This window comes from Myripristis murdjan, chromosome 19 (genome assembly GCF_902150065.1).
Source record: "Myripristis murdjan chromosome 19, fMyrMur1.1, whole genome shotgun sequence".
In the NCBI taxonomy this organism is placed as follows: domain Eukaryota; kingdom Metazoa; phylum Chordata; class Actinopteri; order Holocentriformes; family Holocentridae; genus Myripristis; species Myripristis murdjan.
The window spans coordinates 21,172,995-21,188,144 of NC_043998.1; the positions used below are offsets into that span (position 1 = coordinate 21,172,995).

Genomic DNA, 15,150 nt, shown 5'->3' on the forward strand with positions numbered 1-15,150 from the left:
ACAGGTACGTTAAGTACATTCAGGTGTGAAAGAGGCCAAGTGAGACAGGTAAGTAAACTAGATGGCATAGCTTACTTGTCGCAGGTCGATGAAGGCCAGCTGGAGTGTGTCTCCCTGGAAGCCAGGGACCGGCTCTGAGCTGGCAAACACTGAGAATGAAAACATATTCAATGAGAAAACAGTCATCATTACTTTTTTATTGTAACTTCTAACACTGTCATGGTTCTGAATTGGCCTTTTGTGTTTGGACTCTTTGGACTTGTTCCCAGTGTTTTCCTTGTGTTTTGGTGTAGCTTCCTTTGCCCTGCTGTGTCACTCACGACTAGTGTTTTCCTGTGTTACTCCTCCACACCTGCTCTGAGAGTCTTGTTTGCCTAGCCCTGTTCCACACCTGTCCTGAGTTTGTGTAATCAGCCCTGATTGTTCTGTTCCCTCCCAGTGTTCTCCTCAGCCTATCCTCTGTGTTCTCCTGTCTTGTGTTCCGGCACCTTCTCCAGCCCTGCGGTCCAATACTCATACTACCATACTATTTAGTATGCAAGAAAAAGAATTAGTATGTCCCAATACATAGTATTTCAGATGCAGTATGCCAAGAGTACCAGGATGTTCTACTACACCCGGTCAGATTTCGCAGTATGCATGTCAGCATGATTCTCTGGCCATTCTGACCCACAATCCTTTGCGCAGCGGAAGTTACGTTGCACTGACTGAGCTGCGTGTACAACCCAAGTGTGATTTGATCAGTGATTTGATTTATTTTTTTTTAAAATACGTTTTTAGCTTGCGACCAATGCTTTAGTATCACCATCAGGATTTGCCACAAACTTTAGTGCACATTGTTAAGCATGAGGATAAAGCTATGTGCCAAACTTGGTGCATTTTCTTTCCTGGGGCATCGGTTTTAGTGAGAAAGAGGAAGAATAATACATACATATACAAAAGGGCCTGGCAGCATCGATGGCAAGCCCCTAGTGACCAGTGCTCAATCTTGTTGTTTGAACCATGCCTTTCAGTTAAAGTATCACTGCCTCAACGGTGGAAACTCAGTGAATTCCCTGAAGTCAGTGCTATGATGATATGATAAACAGACCCTCTATTGCTTTGTAGGAATTCGCTAGTGTCAATGTCACATTAGAACAGAACAGAATGGAAATTAGATATTGTTTTGTTGTGACATCCTTGTGGTTTCCTGGATCGTTGAAATCACAACTGAACTTGGGGTGACCCGGACACACACAAACATACACATTTGTTCACAGTCTTCACTTAAAAGGACTCAAGGGAAAAGGTGCATACTAATGCACACAGACATATGTGTATACACGCAAATATACAGATTCTGCCTGAGTGCTCATGGAAGGGCATGTTACCCCCCTGTATCTATGTGCTGCTCCTGCTGCTACTGCTACGACCACTATAGCCCTGATACAGGACCCACTAGTAGTCTTTGGTCATTTTTAAGTTTGAGTCTGTGGGTGTCCATTCAAAACCAAACAAGTTATTGAATATATACTACAGAAACACACACACCATTAATGAGATAAATGCTGTGTGGCATGGTCCTGATGGTCCCCTTTTTTGAAGAGGAATTATGAGGACCATTAAAGGCATACAATATTTCTCGAAGAATCCAAGGGTGGAGAGGATTCTTCATAGTCCTCTCCATAGTTGCCAAATGCCAAAGCAGGTGGATGTTCTCAATGGGATGTTAGTAGTGGAGTGATCTGACATTTACCTACAACTGACTTAACTTACAATATCACCATATTACCATGTTACACATGTGCCAAATGGGAGCTGCTGATGAACAACATTATTAATGTAAAGACCTGTTTTGATCTAATGTTAGAGAAAATGCTGCATTTCTGTTGGGTTGGAATATTGTGACACTAGTTAACCTGGATGAAATATCCAGTCTGAGACCTCTACTAATGTAAATGGTTTCACTTGCTTGTGTAAAACTTGCTTGATTGGTGTAAAACTGGTATTACGCTGAAGAGGAATTTTTCTCCTCTTTTCCTCCTCTGCCTGTCTTGTCTGACTTGATGAGACACAGAGAAGCCAACTGCTGTACAAGTAAGAGAAAAGGCCTGCAGGTAGGGCTTCAGCCCTAACAAGAAAGGGAAGGACACTGGCAACCTCTCTTTTTTTGCTAGTCTCAAGGACATGCGTCTACATGCAGACATGTCTAGGAGACTGTAGTCCTTATTAAAGGTCCTTCTTACACTGCCATGTCTGGAATGTCTTTGGTAGTTACATTTATAGAGCAGCTGATTACTGCTGATGCTAGTTTTAATTGTTTCCATTGGAAGCGTGATTTTTTCATTCAAATTCCTCAGGACGGTTTATTATAAGTGTCCTGTTTCTGTGATGGTGCAACTTGTGTCATTTTTCAACACTGTTTGATAAAGGTTTTTCATATTGTTTGTTGGCCTTCATCATTGGCAGCAGAGCGTCTAAAACTGGCCCCCGTCCACTGCCTCCTCCTCAACCCGCCACCGCCAAAATCTCACTCTGAACTCAAAACTTGAGAGCCCTGTTTTTATGCCATTCTATGTCATTGTGCTCGGTGATGTAAGGCTTGCATGCAACTGCTCGGCCATGGAAACCCATGAAGCTCCCAGTGCACAGTTTTTGTGCTGATGTTAATGCCAGAGGAGATTTGGAGCTCTGCAGTTACTGAGTCAACAGATCGTTGGCCACTTTTACGCATTATGCGCCTCAGCGCTCGGCGACCCCGCTCTGTAACTTTACATGGCCTGCCATATGTGGCTGAGTTGCTGTGGTTCCTAAATGCTTCCACTTTGCAGTAATCCCACCTACAGCTGATGGTGGATTATCTAGGAGGGAAGAAACTTCACCAACTGACTTGATGCATCAGTGGCATCCTATCACATTACTATTACAGCAGCACGCTGGAATTTAGTGACCTCTTTAGAAGGAGCCATTCTTTCACAAATGTTTGTAAAGGCAGACTGCACGGCTAGCTGTTGGAGTTTATACACCTGTGGCAATGGGACTGAATAAAACACCTGAATTCAACAATTAAAAGGCCCAGTACTTTTGTCAATATAGTGTATATGTGTCCCTGTGTTTTTTGTGTAAGCAAATAAATGTTGTGTATTTTAAGGCTGCAATTAAAGCGTTTTGTGTACACTGTAGTGGCTTCCCTCTCAATTTCTCCCAGTTTACTTTTTGCCTCCATGGGAACTCTGATTTTACATTTTATGTCTTGCTTTCATCCAGTACATAAAATGACATGAAGATAGATGAACTGGGTACATATGTGTAGTTTGAGCCTTGCATGACATTGTTCATAGGACAGTATTGAAGCCGTGTTCCAACACAGTGTTGCCAGCCAACATGTCCCTCAGGTGTTTGGATCCAAAAGCTCTTCTTTTCATTGCTACATACACCATAGCCACTGCCAGTTTCTATCACCACCACAATTGCTTAAGAGTCAAGCTGACTTTTAACAGGCGACAGCTGACCGTTCTGCACCCCCTCCCGGCATGGAGTGGCATAAAAAGAAGTACACTTCTCACAGAGTATACTGGTTTCCATGACTGTTTTGTCCACTGAGCTGTTCTTTGCTTCTCTTACGCGTTTCCAAGTATACTGACAGTTTTTTCACATGTTCTCTACAATGTCTTTCTTTCCCACTCTAAAGATCACCATCCCTCTTTCTCTTTCCTTGTCTCTGTCTTTCACTTGTCAGATTTCTTTGCTCCTTAAAAGTAAAAGAAAGTGAAAAAAGAGAGAAATGAGACTAAATGAGAGGAGATTCAACCCCAAACACATCCTTTTATCAGTATTATAAGGGGTTAAGAGGCAACTGCTTAATTTAGTGCCAGTTCATGCCTAACTCATACCTGAGATAGTTTGTGACATGAGTGGAGGAGGCTTGCCTCAGAATGATTGATAAAGGTCCCAAAACTTTTTTCATAATGGAACCCATGACTAGAGATGTACTTTTCTTTATGATCCACCAACAATTTTGTGAAGCAAAGAAAGTAAGTAATACTACTTAATAAATCCAATAAAGAAGTCATGTAGCTCTTGAAAATTGAACACTGTTTGATCCTCATTCTGTGACCCACCAGGCCTGTGAGTTGGATCCACCAGTGGGTTGCAACTACTAGGTTTATAAAGGGTAGCTCAATGCCTTTGCTTGAAAAAATTAAATAAAAGTACAAATCATAAGTAATTGTGCCAGGGACTGAGATATTCAATTTTCAGTTTAATTTGGGATAAATCAAAAACTATCTTGGTTAATCATTTTATATGTCCAAAAACCTCTTTGAACTGTATAAAACAACTATCCACCATTAAAGACTTAAAGCTTTTCTTTTACCCTGTGACCAAATTAATGTGAGTAAATTTATTCTCACCCTTTCCATGTCACACACACACCTACAAACTTACAAAGAGCAGTGAGTGCTATGAGGGAGTAAGCCTTCGGGGTTAAAATTAGGGTGTGGAAATGAAAAGCGCAGATTGTGTGTTGATGGTCATGTATCCTGACATCCCTTCTGTCTCGCTGACAGCTGTAGTTATGCTCAGAAACACCTGGAAGCATCTGACCAGGTGCATGCAGGAGACACAGGGAGTAAACTAGGAGTTAAATGATTATTGTCACAATGGCTGGTGCATTCCAAAAATATCTGCCACTAATACTATTTACCAGCCATCTTCATTTTTTGGTTACTTGCCAAAGTGACTGATAGATTTTAACATATCAGTCGAAATTTGCCAGCATTTGGCAGGTGATTGAATGCAGTCACTGTGCATTTTCTTCTTTTATTCTAGGGAGAATAAAAGCACTTTTTAAAGAAACTTTCTTTCAGTCCATTGTCCAACTTTCTAAGGTAAATTATGTTGTCATTAATCAAGGTGTCATGTTATCAACTGATCCGTTTCTTAGTTAATTTTCATTCATTCATTCACTCTGGTTTTGGTTGATGAGTGATCTAAAGATGGGTTAAGCCAACAATTGAAATCCCTGCCTAGAAAAAGATGGTTTGTGGTCAGGTCAGGTATTGAGGCGAGACCTGATCTAGGAAAACAAGATTTGTCCCAATTAGGGCAATAAATATTCAGTAGAACCACAGGGGTGCCATAGAGTTTTCCAGTTATTATCACAAATCTACTGTTTGGATCAGCAGAGATATCTGAGCAGATAAAATTAATTGACTTATAAATTAAAACTGCCACACCTCTTGATCTGCTCTGAAATGATGAGTGATACACTTAGCCAACCCACCTCGTCCACAGCCTAGTATGACTGGATGGTTTAAGATGGGTTTCTTGAAGAAAAGCAATATGAACTCCCAAATGTTGAAAATGTCCAAGCACCTTACTGAGTTTAATTGGCTGATTTAAGCCTTTACAATTCCAACTGGAAACTCTGATCACTCCTCCAATCTGTTGTGAAATCTTAGGTTGGTTCATAAACTGATGCTGGGTGTTAAATGAATAGTAACATTATAAAAGATGTCCTCAGAAAAATTTAGAAAACAGTGGCCTGGCTACATACAGAACAACACAAACAACATCACTCATAGACCCACCACCCTCCCTACCCTGCTTGTGCGTCAGATGGTATTTACAAATCTGTCTATGAATCCAGATCAAATAAGGAATATTAAAAATACATTAAATTAATACTCACATTCACATTGGATGACATCCAAGTTGAACTGCTGAATGGCCCCCATACTGATCTGTTTTAGCTCTGTGTCCAGCAGCATCTGCATCAATGATGTTGACAGATGCTTACAAGCTGACATACAAGCTGTCTGGGCCACTTTACCCTGCAGAGAGAGGGACAGAAAAAGGGAAAGAGGATAGAAAGGGCGACAGGGGGTAGAGAGGGTTGGAAGGAAAAATAAAGGATGCAAAATTATAGAAGAGGAAATATGAAAAAGAGAGTGGAAGAGAACATGCGGGTAAAATAGATATGGGGGATAAAAGGCAAGAGAGGAAAAACAAATAATAACTTGTTAGCTTGCACCTCAGATTATGGGTAAACGCAGCAGAATACAGGTACAAAGATATGCCAGTCAAAGCATTCAAGCATACCATACCTGATGATCTGTCACTAATCAAGCATGACACGCCTGTCTTAGCTGTCCTCTAGATTTGGGCTAACATGCATTGGAAATCCTCACAAATACCTTCAATTATCAACAATACTATAATTTGTAAAGTCCTAAAACCTGCTTTGCTGACCATAAGTGTTTTTTTTTTACTCTTACTATGTAGTTGGGCCAGTACATGTGTCTCCAAAAGGTATCTGAGAGGATTTAAAATAACATTTCCCAGGAGTGTGTTCTCCACACGTTATAGATGAAACATTGACCACAGAAGGCCTAACGCATGCAGGGAAGACAGAGCACAAGACCAACAAATAATCCTAAACCCATAAACATCTGCAGATTTCCATTGCATCATGATTACCGCCCCAACAAAAAGAATTCTGAAAATTTCAAATGTTTGGGGTGTGTTTAGTTTTACCCATTTTACAAACTCCCGAGTTTGAATTTCCACTGGCTCCATGAGGGATAAACAGCTAAATCAAACCTCACCCCAAGTATTTGAAAAACTTAGAATGACTTTGATGGAGTCTATAATTTGTAGTTAGTGTTTGTTGTACACAGAAACAGTGCAGCATATCACCAGTGACAACTCTGGAACACACATGCAACATTTTGAAAAATCCAGGGATGATGTGATTAATCTAATTTTAAGGATGAGGCAAAACCAGTGAACTTTTTGAAATACAATGTTAAGCACCAAAACCGTTTATACTAAAGCATCAGTGAAGATACAATAGGTGACTCTTGTAGTCAGGGAGTGATTTGTGAGTCAGAAATATATAAATCACTGATTAGATCTCTTGTGTTTATTCCCCCGCTGAACATGTTTGATATAAGAAAGTCAATGTGTACATTTATCTAATGAATAGGGATACACTGCTGATGCTGGGCTAAAAGGGACTATTAATTTTGGAGACTTTAGACCAGACTAATCTAATACAAAAAAGCCCTAAATATCATCTCATTGATACAGAAAACTGTCTTCATTTTCTCCATGTCTGGTACACAGAAGCCTGTTTTTAGGAAAAAGAAGGATTTTATATCAATTAATTGGTCCCGTGACTGCAAACAAATAATCCAAGCCTACACTGTTTAGTGAGAGCATCAGTATTAGTACATGGTATCGGTATTGAAAAGGTGGACTGTGAATCCCTACTCGCAGAACAATCAAGAATCCTTTTTTGGCTTTCTTTACTTGAGCCACACAACATCCCTGGTAACATCCAACTTCATGCTGACAGCTGACTGGTAGACAGACAGCAGTGATACACGGTGCTGCAGCAGTCTGGGCTTCCCACTGACTCCAAATTAATTTGTATCATTTCATTAACTCCAAATGTGATGGAACAAACAAAGCTGCTCTCTGACTCCAAGTGGATAGGTAGTCCACTCTGAGCTGCATGCTTACTCTAAGCAGTGTATCTAAGGGTTGCTTTCACTTGTGCCATTTTCCTTCACCAACTTCCCTTAGAGGGACACAAATGAGCTATTATAAGGTTTGCACTGTCCCAGCAAATGAAAGCAGAGGATGCAATAAAGACGATTTTATCAAAATAATTTATGCTGTTACAAAATCGCTTTTCAACATCGTGGAAGTCTCCATAAGAAAAAGTGAGTGATATTATGAATGAAATTGTAAATCAAAACAAAAAAAGGAAAGGGAAAGAAAATAATAAGCAGGAAGGATAAAAACCACAAAAAGTGAAAAGCAACAGATATGGTGGGATGTTGGGGATGACCTGTCAAAAAGTGACAGATAAAATATAGCTCTTCAGATGTTTAAGAGCTGGTAGCCACATGCTGCCTTAAGGCGTCTGCAGATTTCCAGCCAACTCACTCTTGCGACATCTTTCTACCTCGCAAAGACTGAAGACACAGCGGTAATTTGACCTGGATCAACTTTGTCATCATCTTTTCCAATTTGCAGACCACCACGTCAGCAACTGCAACGTGCAATTCTCCTGTTTGTGATGACAGCACGAGAAAACTGCGTGTAGTATGCTTCACAGGACATGTCTATAAAAAAAAAATACTGGAAAGCCTGAAAAAGCTCCAACACACTATCACCTGATTCTCAAAATATCTATACTTTTGCTGGCACTGGTGCACTGCATCTTAAGGGGTGTACTGTCAGGACGATCTTCAGCAGTGTCTCCCTGTGTTACAACAGTGACTTTGCTGGAAGTCTGCAGGCGCCTTTAGGCCTCAACGGAAGCACAGTGGTGAGGGGAGAGAAAGATGCGTAGGACACAGGCTCATGACAGATATCCCACTATGCAACTGGAGAACTGGTCACACCTGTGGTGAAACAAGGAGGTGGTGCAAAGTTGTTCCAAGGCCACTACTTTAACGCCTACAAACACTAATCTACAATATTTCACAGAACTCCTTACACCGACGGCATGCATTCAGCATCATTGGGAACTGAAAGAAAATAGCATGTTCCATCTTGCTACCTTGACTATATGAAGCTTCTGCTTTGGTGGAATACAGAAAGAGAAGTCCTGAACAAGTCCTTCACTCAGACCTGCGCATTACCTCAAATCCAATTTTTTATACATTCCACAGTCTAGTGGCATGCACTCTCATAGCTCCAAATCCAACAGAGCAAAGCACGAGGGCAGATAAAAATGCATCACAACTTTAATCTCAAAAGCAAGCCAAAGAGCCAGTGTATGCAAACAAACTCCACAAGACAGTAAGACATCATTTTCAAAATCTTAACTGCAAGCACAGTTGCAATTGCCTCGTTTCTGCCTGATTTTAAAACACTGTTTGAAACCAACAAGTACTCCAACTATATACTATCCTTTTCAACTATATACTATCCTTTTCAAAATGAAAACATAGGTTAAATTATCTAAACAGTTCTGTGATTGCACTGGTATTATAACAACATTAATTAATGAATTTAAAAAAATGAGTAAGGCCTGTAAATAGGTATCACCACAAAACAATTATTACAGTCTATCCCTAGAAAACAGAAACAGTGGAAAATGCACTTGTCATGAATAATCAATAATTCATTGTGGGTTAGTCTCTGGAGTAACTGTGACTGGAAATTGGCTGCTATTCTTTGAGTTTATGCAAACAGGCTCACACAGCAAATGTGCTTGACTTGGCATTGCAATGGACTTCACCTGATGGGCAGCAACTTCAACTTTGCTGTCCCTGAGGGGAAATTCTTTCAGGATGGTACAGTGATAAGAGTCACTCTTGTGTCCAAATAAATCACAGCTTTGATTCCAAAAGATCACAGAGCCAATAGCTTAATGGAATACTTCACCCATAATGTATAATTTCTGTACCAAGTACTCACCATGTGCTGCTTTCAATCCCTGATGAAGAAAGCTTCACTCACAAGCCTTCAAGGTAAACTTGTATTCCAAAAACAGCCGGCCATCTCTGATCCAACGGATGCAAGAATTATTAACGAATTAAAATTAAAAAGCTCACACTTGTCACGCTGTATATATGTCATATGTTCAGTGCTTCCCAAACACATGTACTTTCATTCAAATCTCTCTGCTTTTTAAACAGAACTTTTGATATCATTTTGCTGTAAAATTGTAAAATTGCAAACACAATTTTTTCCCATTGGATCAGACATGGTATTTTTGGAGTATGAGTTTACATGAAGGCTTGCGAATAAAACTTTAAGTGTCAGGGACTCAAGGCAGCACACGCTGAGTACTTTATGGGGTTTATTATGCTTCTTATGGATGAAGTAACAAATAACGTGTCAAGCTGCGACACAAGTGCATTGAAGTGCCCTTGAACAAGACAATGAACCACTGATGACAACGAGTTTTACTGAAAGTGCAGGAAGAAGTTACAAGCCTGGAGAAGTGGAGGTTCCTTCAGACATGAGCATGCTTTTCATCTCCCCTCTCCCTGAATTGTGGCAGCACAGTAGTGTGACGGCTAAGCAGACATACTTACCGACATCGACGCATGGTCATTGTTGTTATTCTGAGCAGAGACACCCCCAAACCAACCAAAAATGGAAGGAGGGGGGCGGAGGGAGGGAGGAAAGGAGGAGGAAAAAAGAAGTGTGGCAACAATAAATGGACAGGAGGAGGAAGATTTCATTGAGATCTAGCATGCTAGACAGACATCAAATTAATAAATCAAATCAAATTATCAAACAAATTGGTCAGAGCAGTTAACACAGTTGTAGTAGATGAGAGGAAGCAGACATTCTTGAAAAGAGTCAAAGAACAAAAAACGGCAGAACTCATTTTGGACAGGATAAGGGAGTAGGAAAGAGAGGCAAGCAAGCAGTCCACTCAGAGAAATTAAACAGATCCAGGCCAAAGCACAGTCAGATGGTTTGCAGGTAGTTTGATATTGTTTTGCATGCAACAAAGTGTTTTGTGTACTGGTTAAGTCCTACTCACTTTGCTCACACCAAATGTGTTTTACAACCTTCTGTGCCAGAAAACATTGACGACTCAGGGCCAGGACACACCAAGTCGACATCAAACAACTAGTGCCGACCCGAGCTGATGGTCAGATTGCTCTCTGTCACCTCATCACACCACAAAGGCTACAGCTGATGCCTGACACTGCTAGAACGCTTCCCCAGTTCCTATCAAGGCCTCTGACTCAGCTTAACACAAATGAGAGGCAATGTCCTCAAAAAGCTGACTCCTTCCTATCCAGAGCTCATCTATGAAGCTAAAGTTAGCTCTTCATACTGTGGGTAGCACTGTTAATTTATAAAATTTCAGTGAACGAAAATGTTATATACATATGGGGCATTGTCTTTATGACATGAAAATGACACAGAAGACAGTTTTGCATCCATAATTCATCTGTTCAGACACCGAAGGCCTACCTCACCAAGTTGTATCCAAAAGACTTTTTTTTTTTTCAATTTTGTTTAATCCCAGATATTGTATTTAGATTCCAATGAATAGTGAACACAGAAGAGAGTACCAGCACTCTGATACCTTTTGTTGGACTTGTACAGAAAGAAATTATCCTTCCATCATTCATCCATTTATGTATTCATCTTACTACTACAATAAACGGTTAAATGACTCCTGGATACCTGTTTGAATGTGAACCAGACCAGACATTCTGTGAACTAGCACCAGGCTAGTAGTTTCTTCAGACATGTAAAGACATTCTGCACCTGCAAGAGGAGAACTTTCCATACCAAAACGGAAGCCTCAGTATCATGGAAAGATAAACACATAAACTAGTGTTAGCCCATCATTTTCATGCCACTTAAATTTCATTACATGAATTGGGATTATGTTGAAGCTCTCGCATTGCCCACTTGAAGGTTTTTTTTTTTTGTGGGAGACGGTTTTCATTTCACTTCTTGTGCCTTCATCTGAAAGGCCAAATGATGGCCAGCCCTCAGCTTAGTGTGTCAGCGGCTTTAAGAAAATATGGGGAATAATGTTTAATTAAAGATCACTCTTTTACATAAACCAGATGAGTAAAAATTGGCACATTGGTTGAAACCACATCAGCTGTGAAAAATACTATTCACGATTTATTTGCTCTGTCTACCTAACTTGTCATCACTGGGTGTCACACAAGGCCTTGTTGTACCTTCTATCAGGTTTCACATTCATACCATTGTTTGTTAGTAGGGTTTTCATTTGAAGACATCACAGTATGCAAAACCACTTCAGGTATTAATACCCGTGCGAATACAAATACATATACACAGATCACCAACGCTCAACTTCAAATGATATCGTGTAAAAAAACAAAACAAAACAAACAAACAAACAAAAAATTACACTTTAAAAAAAAAACTGCTATAGTCACAATGCACAATGAAGCGCAATACATTTTCATAAAGTTTGCATGAATTTTTATGCAGTTTTTAATGAGGGATGTGATCAGGATAACGCAAAAAAAATGCTGAAAACAAATAATGGAAAACCCTCAGTAAAAACTCACAAAACCCATAGTATGCTTCCAAAAGATTTCAAAATTTGTAGTTAAAAATAAATAAATGAACAAAAGCTCATCCCTATTTTCATTAGTAACAACACCATTAAAACGGCCACCTATATTTAAAGCAACCATTTAAAAGCAAAAACATCTAAAAATAAATGCACAGGAACACAATTTTCCCACAGGTGCCATTAAGCGGGAGTGGAGCGAGAAAGCGTCAGTGGGCGGGCCAACTCACCGGCAGGTGTGTGAAGACCTGGAAGGTGGAACGCAGGAAGTTGATGAGGTCCATGAGGTATCCAGAGGCCCGGCCATCTGACTCAGCCATGCCCCACTCGTAGTCTGCTAGCTGGATGAACTCATCGATCTTCTGGTTCAGTTTGGTATAGATCTCCCCCTCTGCAGCATGACGAGCATCCTGCAAAATAAGTGAATACAAGATTAATAAGGACTAAATATAGATATTTCCAACATAGAGCCAGGGCCAGACTACATGATTTTTTCCCAATCATGAATGACAATAAGAGGATCGAGCAACACGCATTTAATGACTGTGTCCAGGGCCACATCAATTTACGCACAAACATAACTGCTATCTTTAAGGAAAACCAATCTTAAGACCAAGTACAGTTCAGCGACATCTCTGCAGTGCGATTACATTCAACTTCCCTGGACAACCCAGGACTCTGCTCCATCTCAAACCATTGCCGAATCAGCCTTGAAAACCAGGAAGTCTGGCCCTAACTTTAGACATTATAAACATCCACCACAATCGAACAAATTAGTGGAACTTTGAAAAATGAAAGAAAAAAAAAGAAAAATGTAAAAAAAGGTACATACATAAAAGTTATATAAAAATCTGGTATTTATTTAAGAGATGCGATTAGGATTGGAGGGAAGGGCAGATTTAAGAACAAGTGCTTGGAGAACGAGTCATAAACCATTAATGTGTTACCTTGAAGGTGGACAAGCCGTAGAGTCTTGTGGTATGTACTGTCTCAGGAGAAACATTGGTGATGTTTGTTATAAACTCCTCAAGATACCTGCAGGCCTGCTCCAGGTGGGTGGTGTTGATGATGATTTGCACCAGCTATGAAAACAGAGGGAGGTGAAGGTTTGTATGAATATTGGGGCTGTGGGAGAATGATGTCTTCATAATGTCTTCAAAGAGAAATTGTACTTGGCAGAGTGTTGGGTTGTATAGTTCCCTGGGTGAGATATGAATCCACATGGTGGTGAAATATCCTCATGCTCCATGTAGAGTTCTCATCGGGCCCGAAAATTAAGACCCGACCCGACCCGGACACGACTGGGCCAGCCCGAGGCCCGACCCGACCCGACTAATTAGCCGAACTTTAGGCCCGACAGCCCGATAAAGCCCGAAAAAAAGAAAAAAAAAAAAAAAAAAATCGCCAAATTCGCCATTATTTAGCAGAGCCGGTCGGCCGCGGCACCAGGGCACCATCAGTCGGTATCAGGCGGGCCCGCCGCGGCACCGGCCAGCATCAGGCAGCTCACCTGTCAGATCCGGCAGACCTGACCGATGGGCGCGGTATCGGACGGTGCCGCGGCCGGCCCGCCTGATGCCGACTGATGGTGCCGCGGCATGTGCGGGTCAATACGGTAGTCTAGAAAACTGGAGATTTTTTTTTTTTCCCGTGCGCCCCCAGTTGCACTGCCCATAGCAAAAACCGTCCCTGCGGCCGAGTCTGCCAGCACAGCGGGATACTGCTGCAACTCTCTCTCACTTGTTTGCGCTGCGCTCGCACAGCTGGTTGTCTGTCTGTCACTGAAAGTTTAGCCTCCAAATCCAATCCAGTCTCTCACTCTCTCCACCAGTCACATAAAAATGAAACGTCACAATCAATAACAGAACACATAATTCTATTTTTTTATTTAAAAAAAAAAAAAAAAAAAAAATCCTCCACAGAACCCGAAGCCCGACCCGACCCGCCCAATTCACGTAAATTTTAGGTTCGGGCAGAATATGAGAACTCTAGCTCCATGTTCTCCTGGGTTGCTAATCCTCAATATTGGATAACTGTATCTCTTCATTCACTTCCATTATGTGACAAAACCCCAAATAACACTTTAAGCACAAAAATGAACACAGAGAAAGTAGACTAAGCCAATAAAAAAACAAGAATTTTTGGTACCCATTTTTTAAAAGAAAGTTAAACAGTTCTTTTCTTGTTATTTTCCTATTTGAATTGGAAAGTAGATCAATCAGGCAGAGTTTACAGAAAATGTCCACAAGCTTGCCCCAGGAAGAAATGACCTGGTATTACTTTCACAAATAATTAATAATAAATAACAATTGTAATTAGATTAAAAAAAAGGGTACCAGGATTTGTTGTTTTTTGTATTGGCATAAAATGTTTTGTTTGTGTTCACTTGTGTGCTAAATGTGTTATTCTGCCATGCTATGGAAATGAATAGAGCAACAGAGCTACAGTATTGTGGATTAGCAGTCCAGGGGAGCACAGAGCAAATAATGAGGATATTTCTCCACCATGTGGACTCATATCACACCCAGGGAACTAGACAACCCAACACTCTACTAAAATTCAGTTTTGCTTGAAAAAACATATATGCTACTATGTCAAACAAGTGGCAATGGTTGTCAAGATTGCAGCCACATCAGCCACATCTTGTGTGGACCACTGGATAATTGAACATGCAGATAGTGTCTGAATGTACCAACAAAGCTAGAAAAACATTTGAAAAGCTGCAAGTCAAAATTAAAAGAGCTGAATTCTGAATATTAGCCCTGGTCAGGACCTGTAACTGGTCAATCCCTATTGGACCACAATAATTGAGATTACATCCTTTTTTTCCATTGGGGAGATCTAAGATCTTTTTATGTTGACTGCTGGTACGGTTGCGTTCCAAATTATTACTAACAGTATTAACTCAGTCAATCCATGTGATGTTACTAGACAGGGTTTGTAGAATTTGAGTAGTGGCAGTAATAATAGCGTTCTTACCTCAGTCAATCCTATGTGAGGTTTTTTGATGAGGTTTTGCAGACAGCCACTGAGTGTTCTGGTCAGTAGCAGATTGGTTGACTTTCGTAGCATGTCATCAATCTCTGTTGAACTGGATAAACAAACAAAAAAGATGTTTAAGA

General features: G+C 40.6%; 1 protein-coding gene across 4 annotated transcripts in view; it reads right to left on the reverse strand.

Annotated features, from left to right (window-relative positions):
• exoc6 (exocyst complex component 6) overlaps window positions 1-15,150 on the reverse strand; it is a 64,461-nt gene that overhangs the window by 15,510 nt on the left and 33,801 nt on the right. For 2 of the 4 annotated variants that reach the window (XM_030077155.1, XM_030077154.1), the window contains exons 17-22: window positions 15,008-15,119; window positions 12,976-13,110; window positions 12,259-12,438; window positions 10,041-10,070; window positions 5,672-5,813; window positions 76-149 (exon numbers count right to left, since the gene is read on the reverse strand). In XM_030077155.1, the coding sequence (XP_029933015.1) occupies window positions 76-149; window positions 5,672-5,813; window positions 10,041-10,070; window positions 12,259-12,438; window positions 12,976-13,110; window positions 15,008-15,119 (673 nt within the window). The remainder of the gene's footprint in view (window positions 1-75; window positions 150-5,671; window positions 5,814-10,040; window positions 10,071-12,258; window positions 12,439-12,975; window positions 13,111-15,007; window positions 15,120-15,150) is intronic. The other 2 variants (XM_030077157.1, XM_030077156.1) reach the window with 1 other exon arrangement.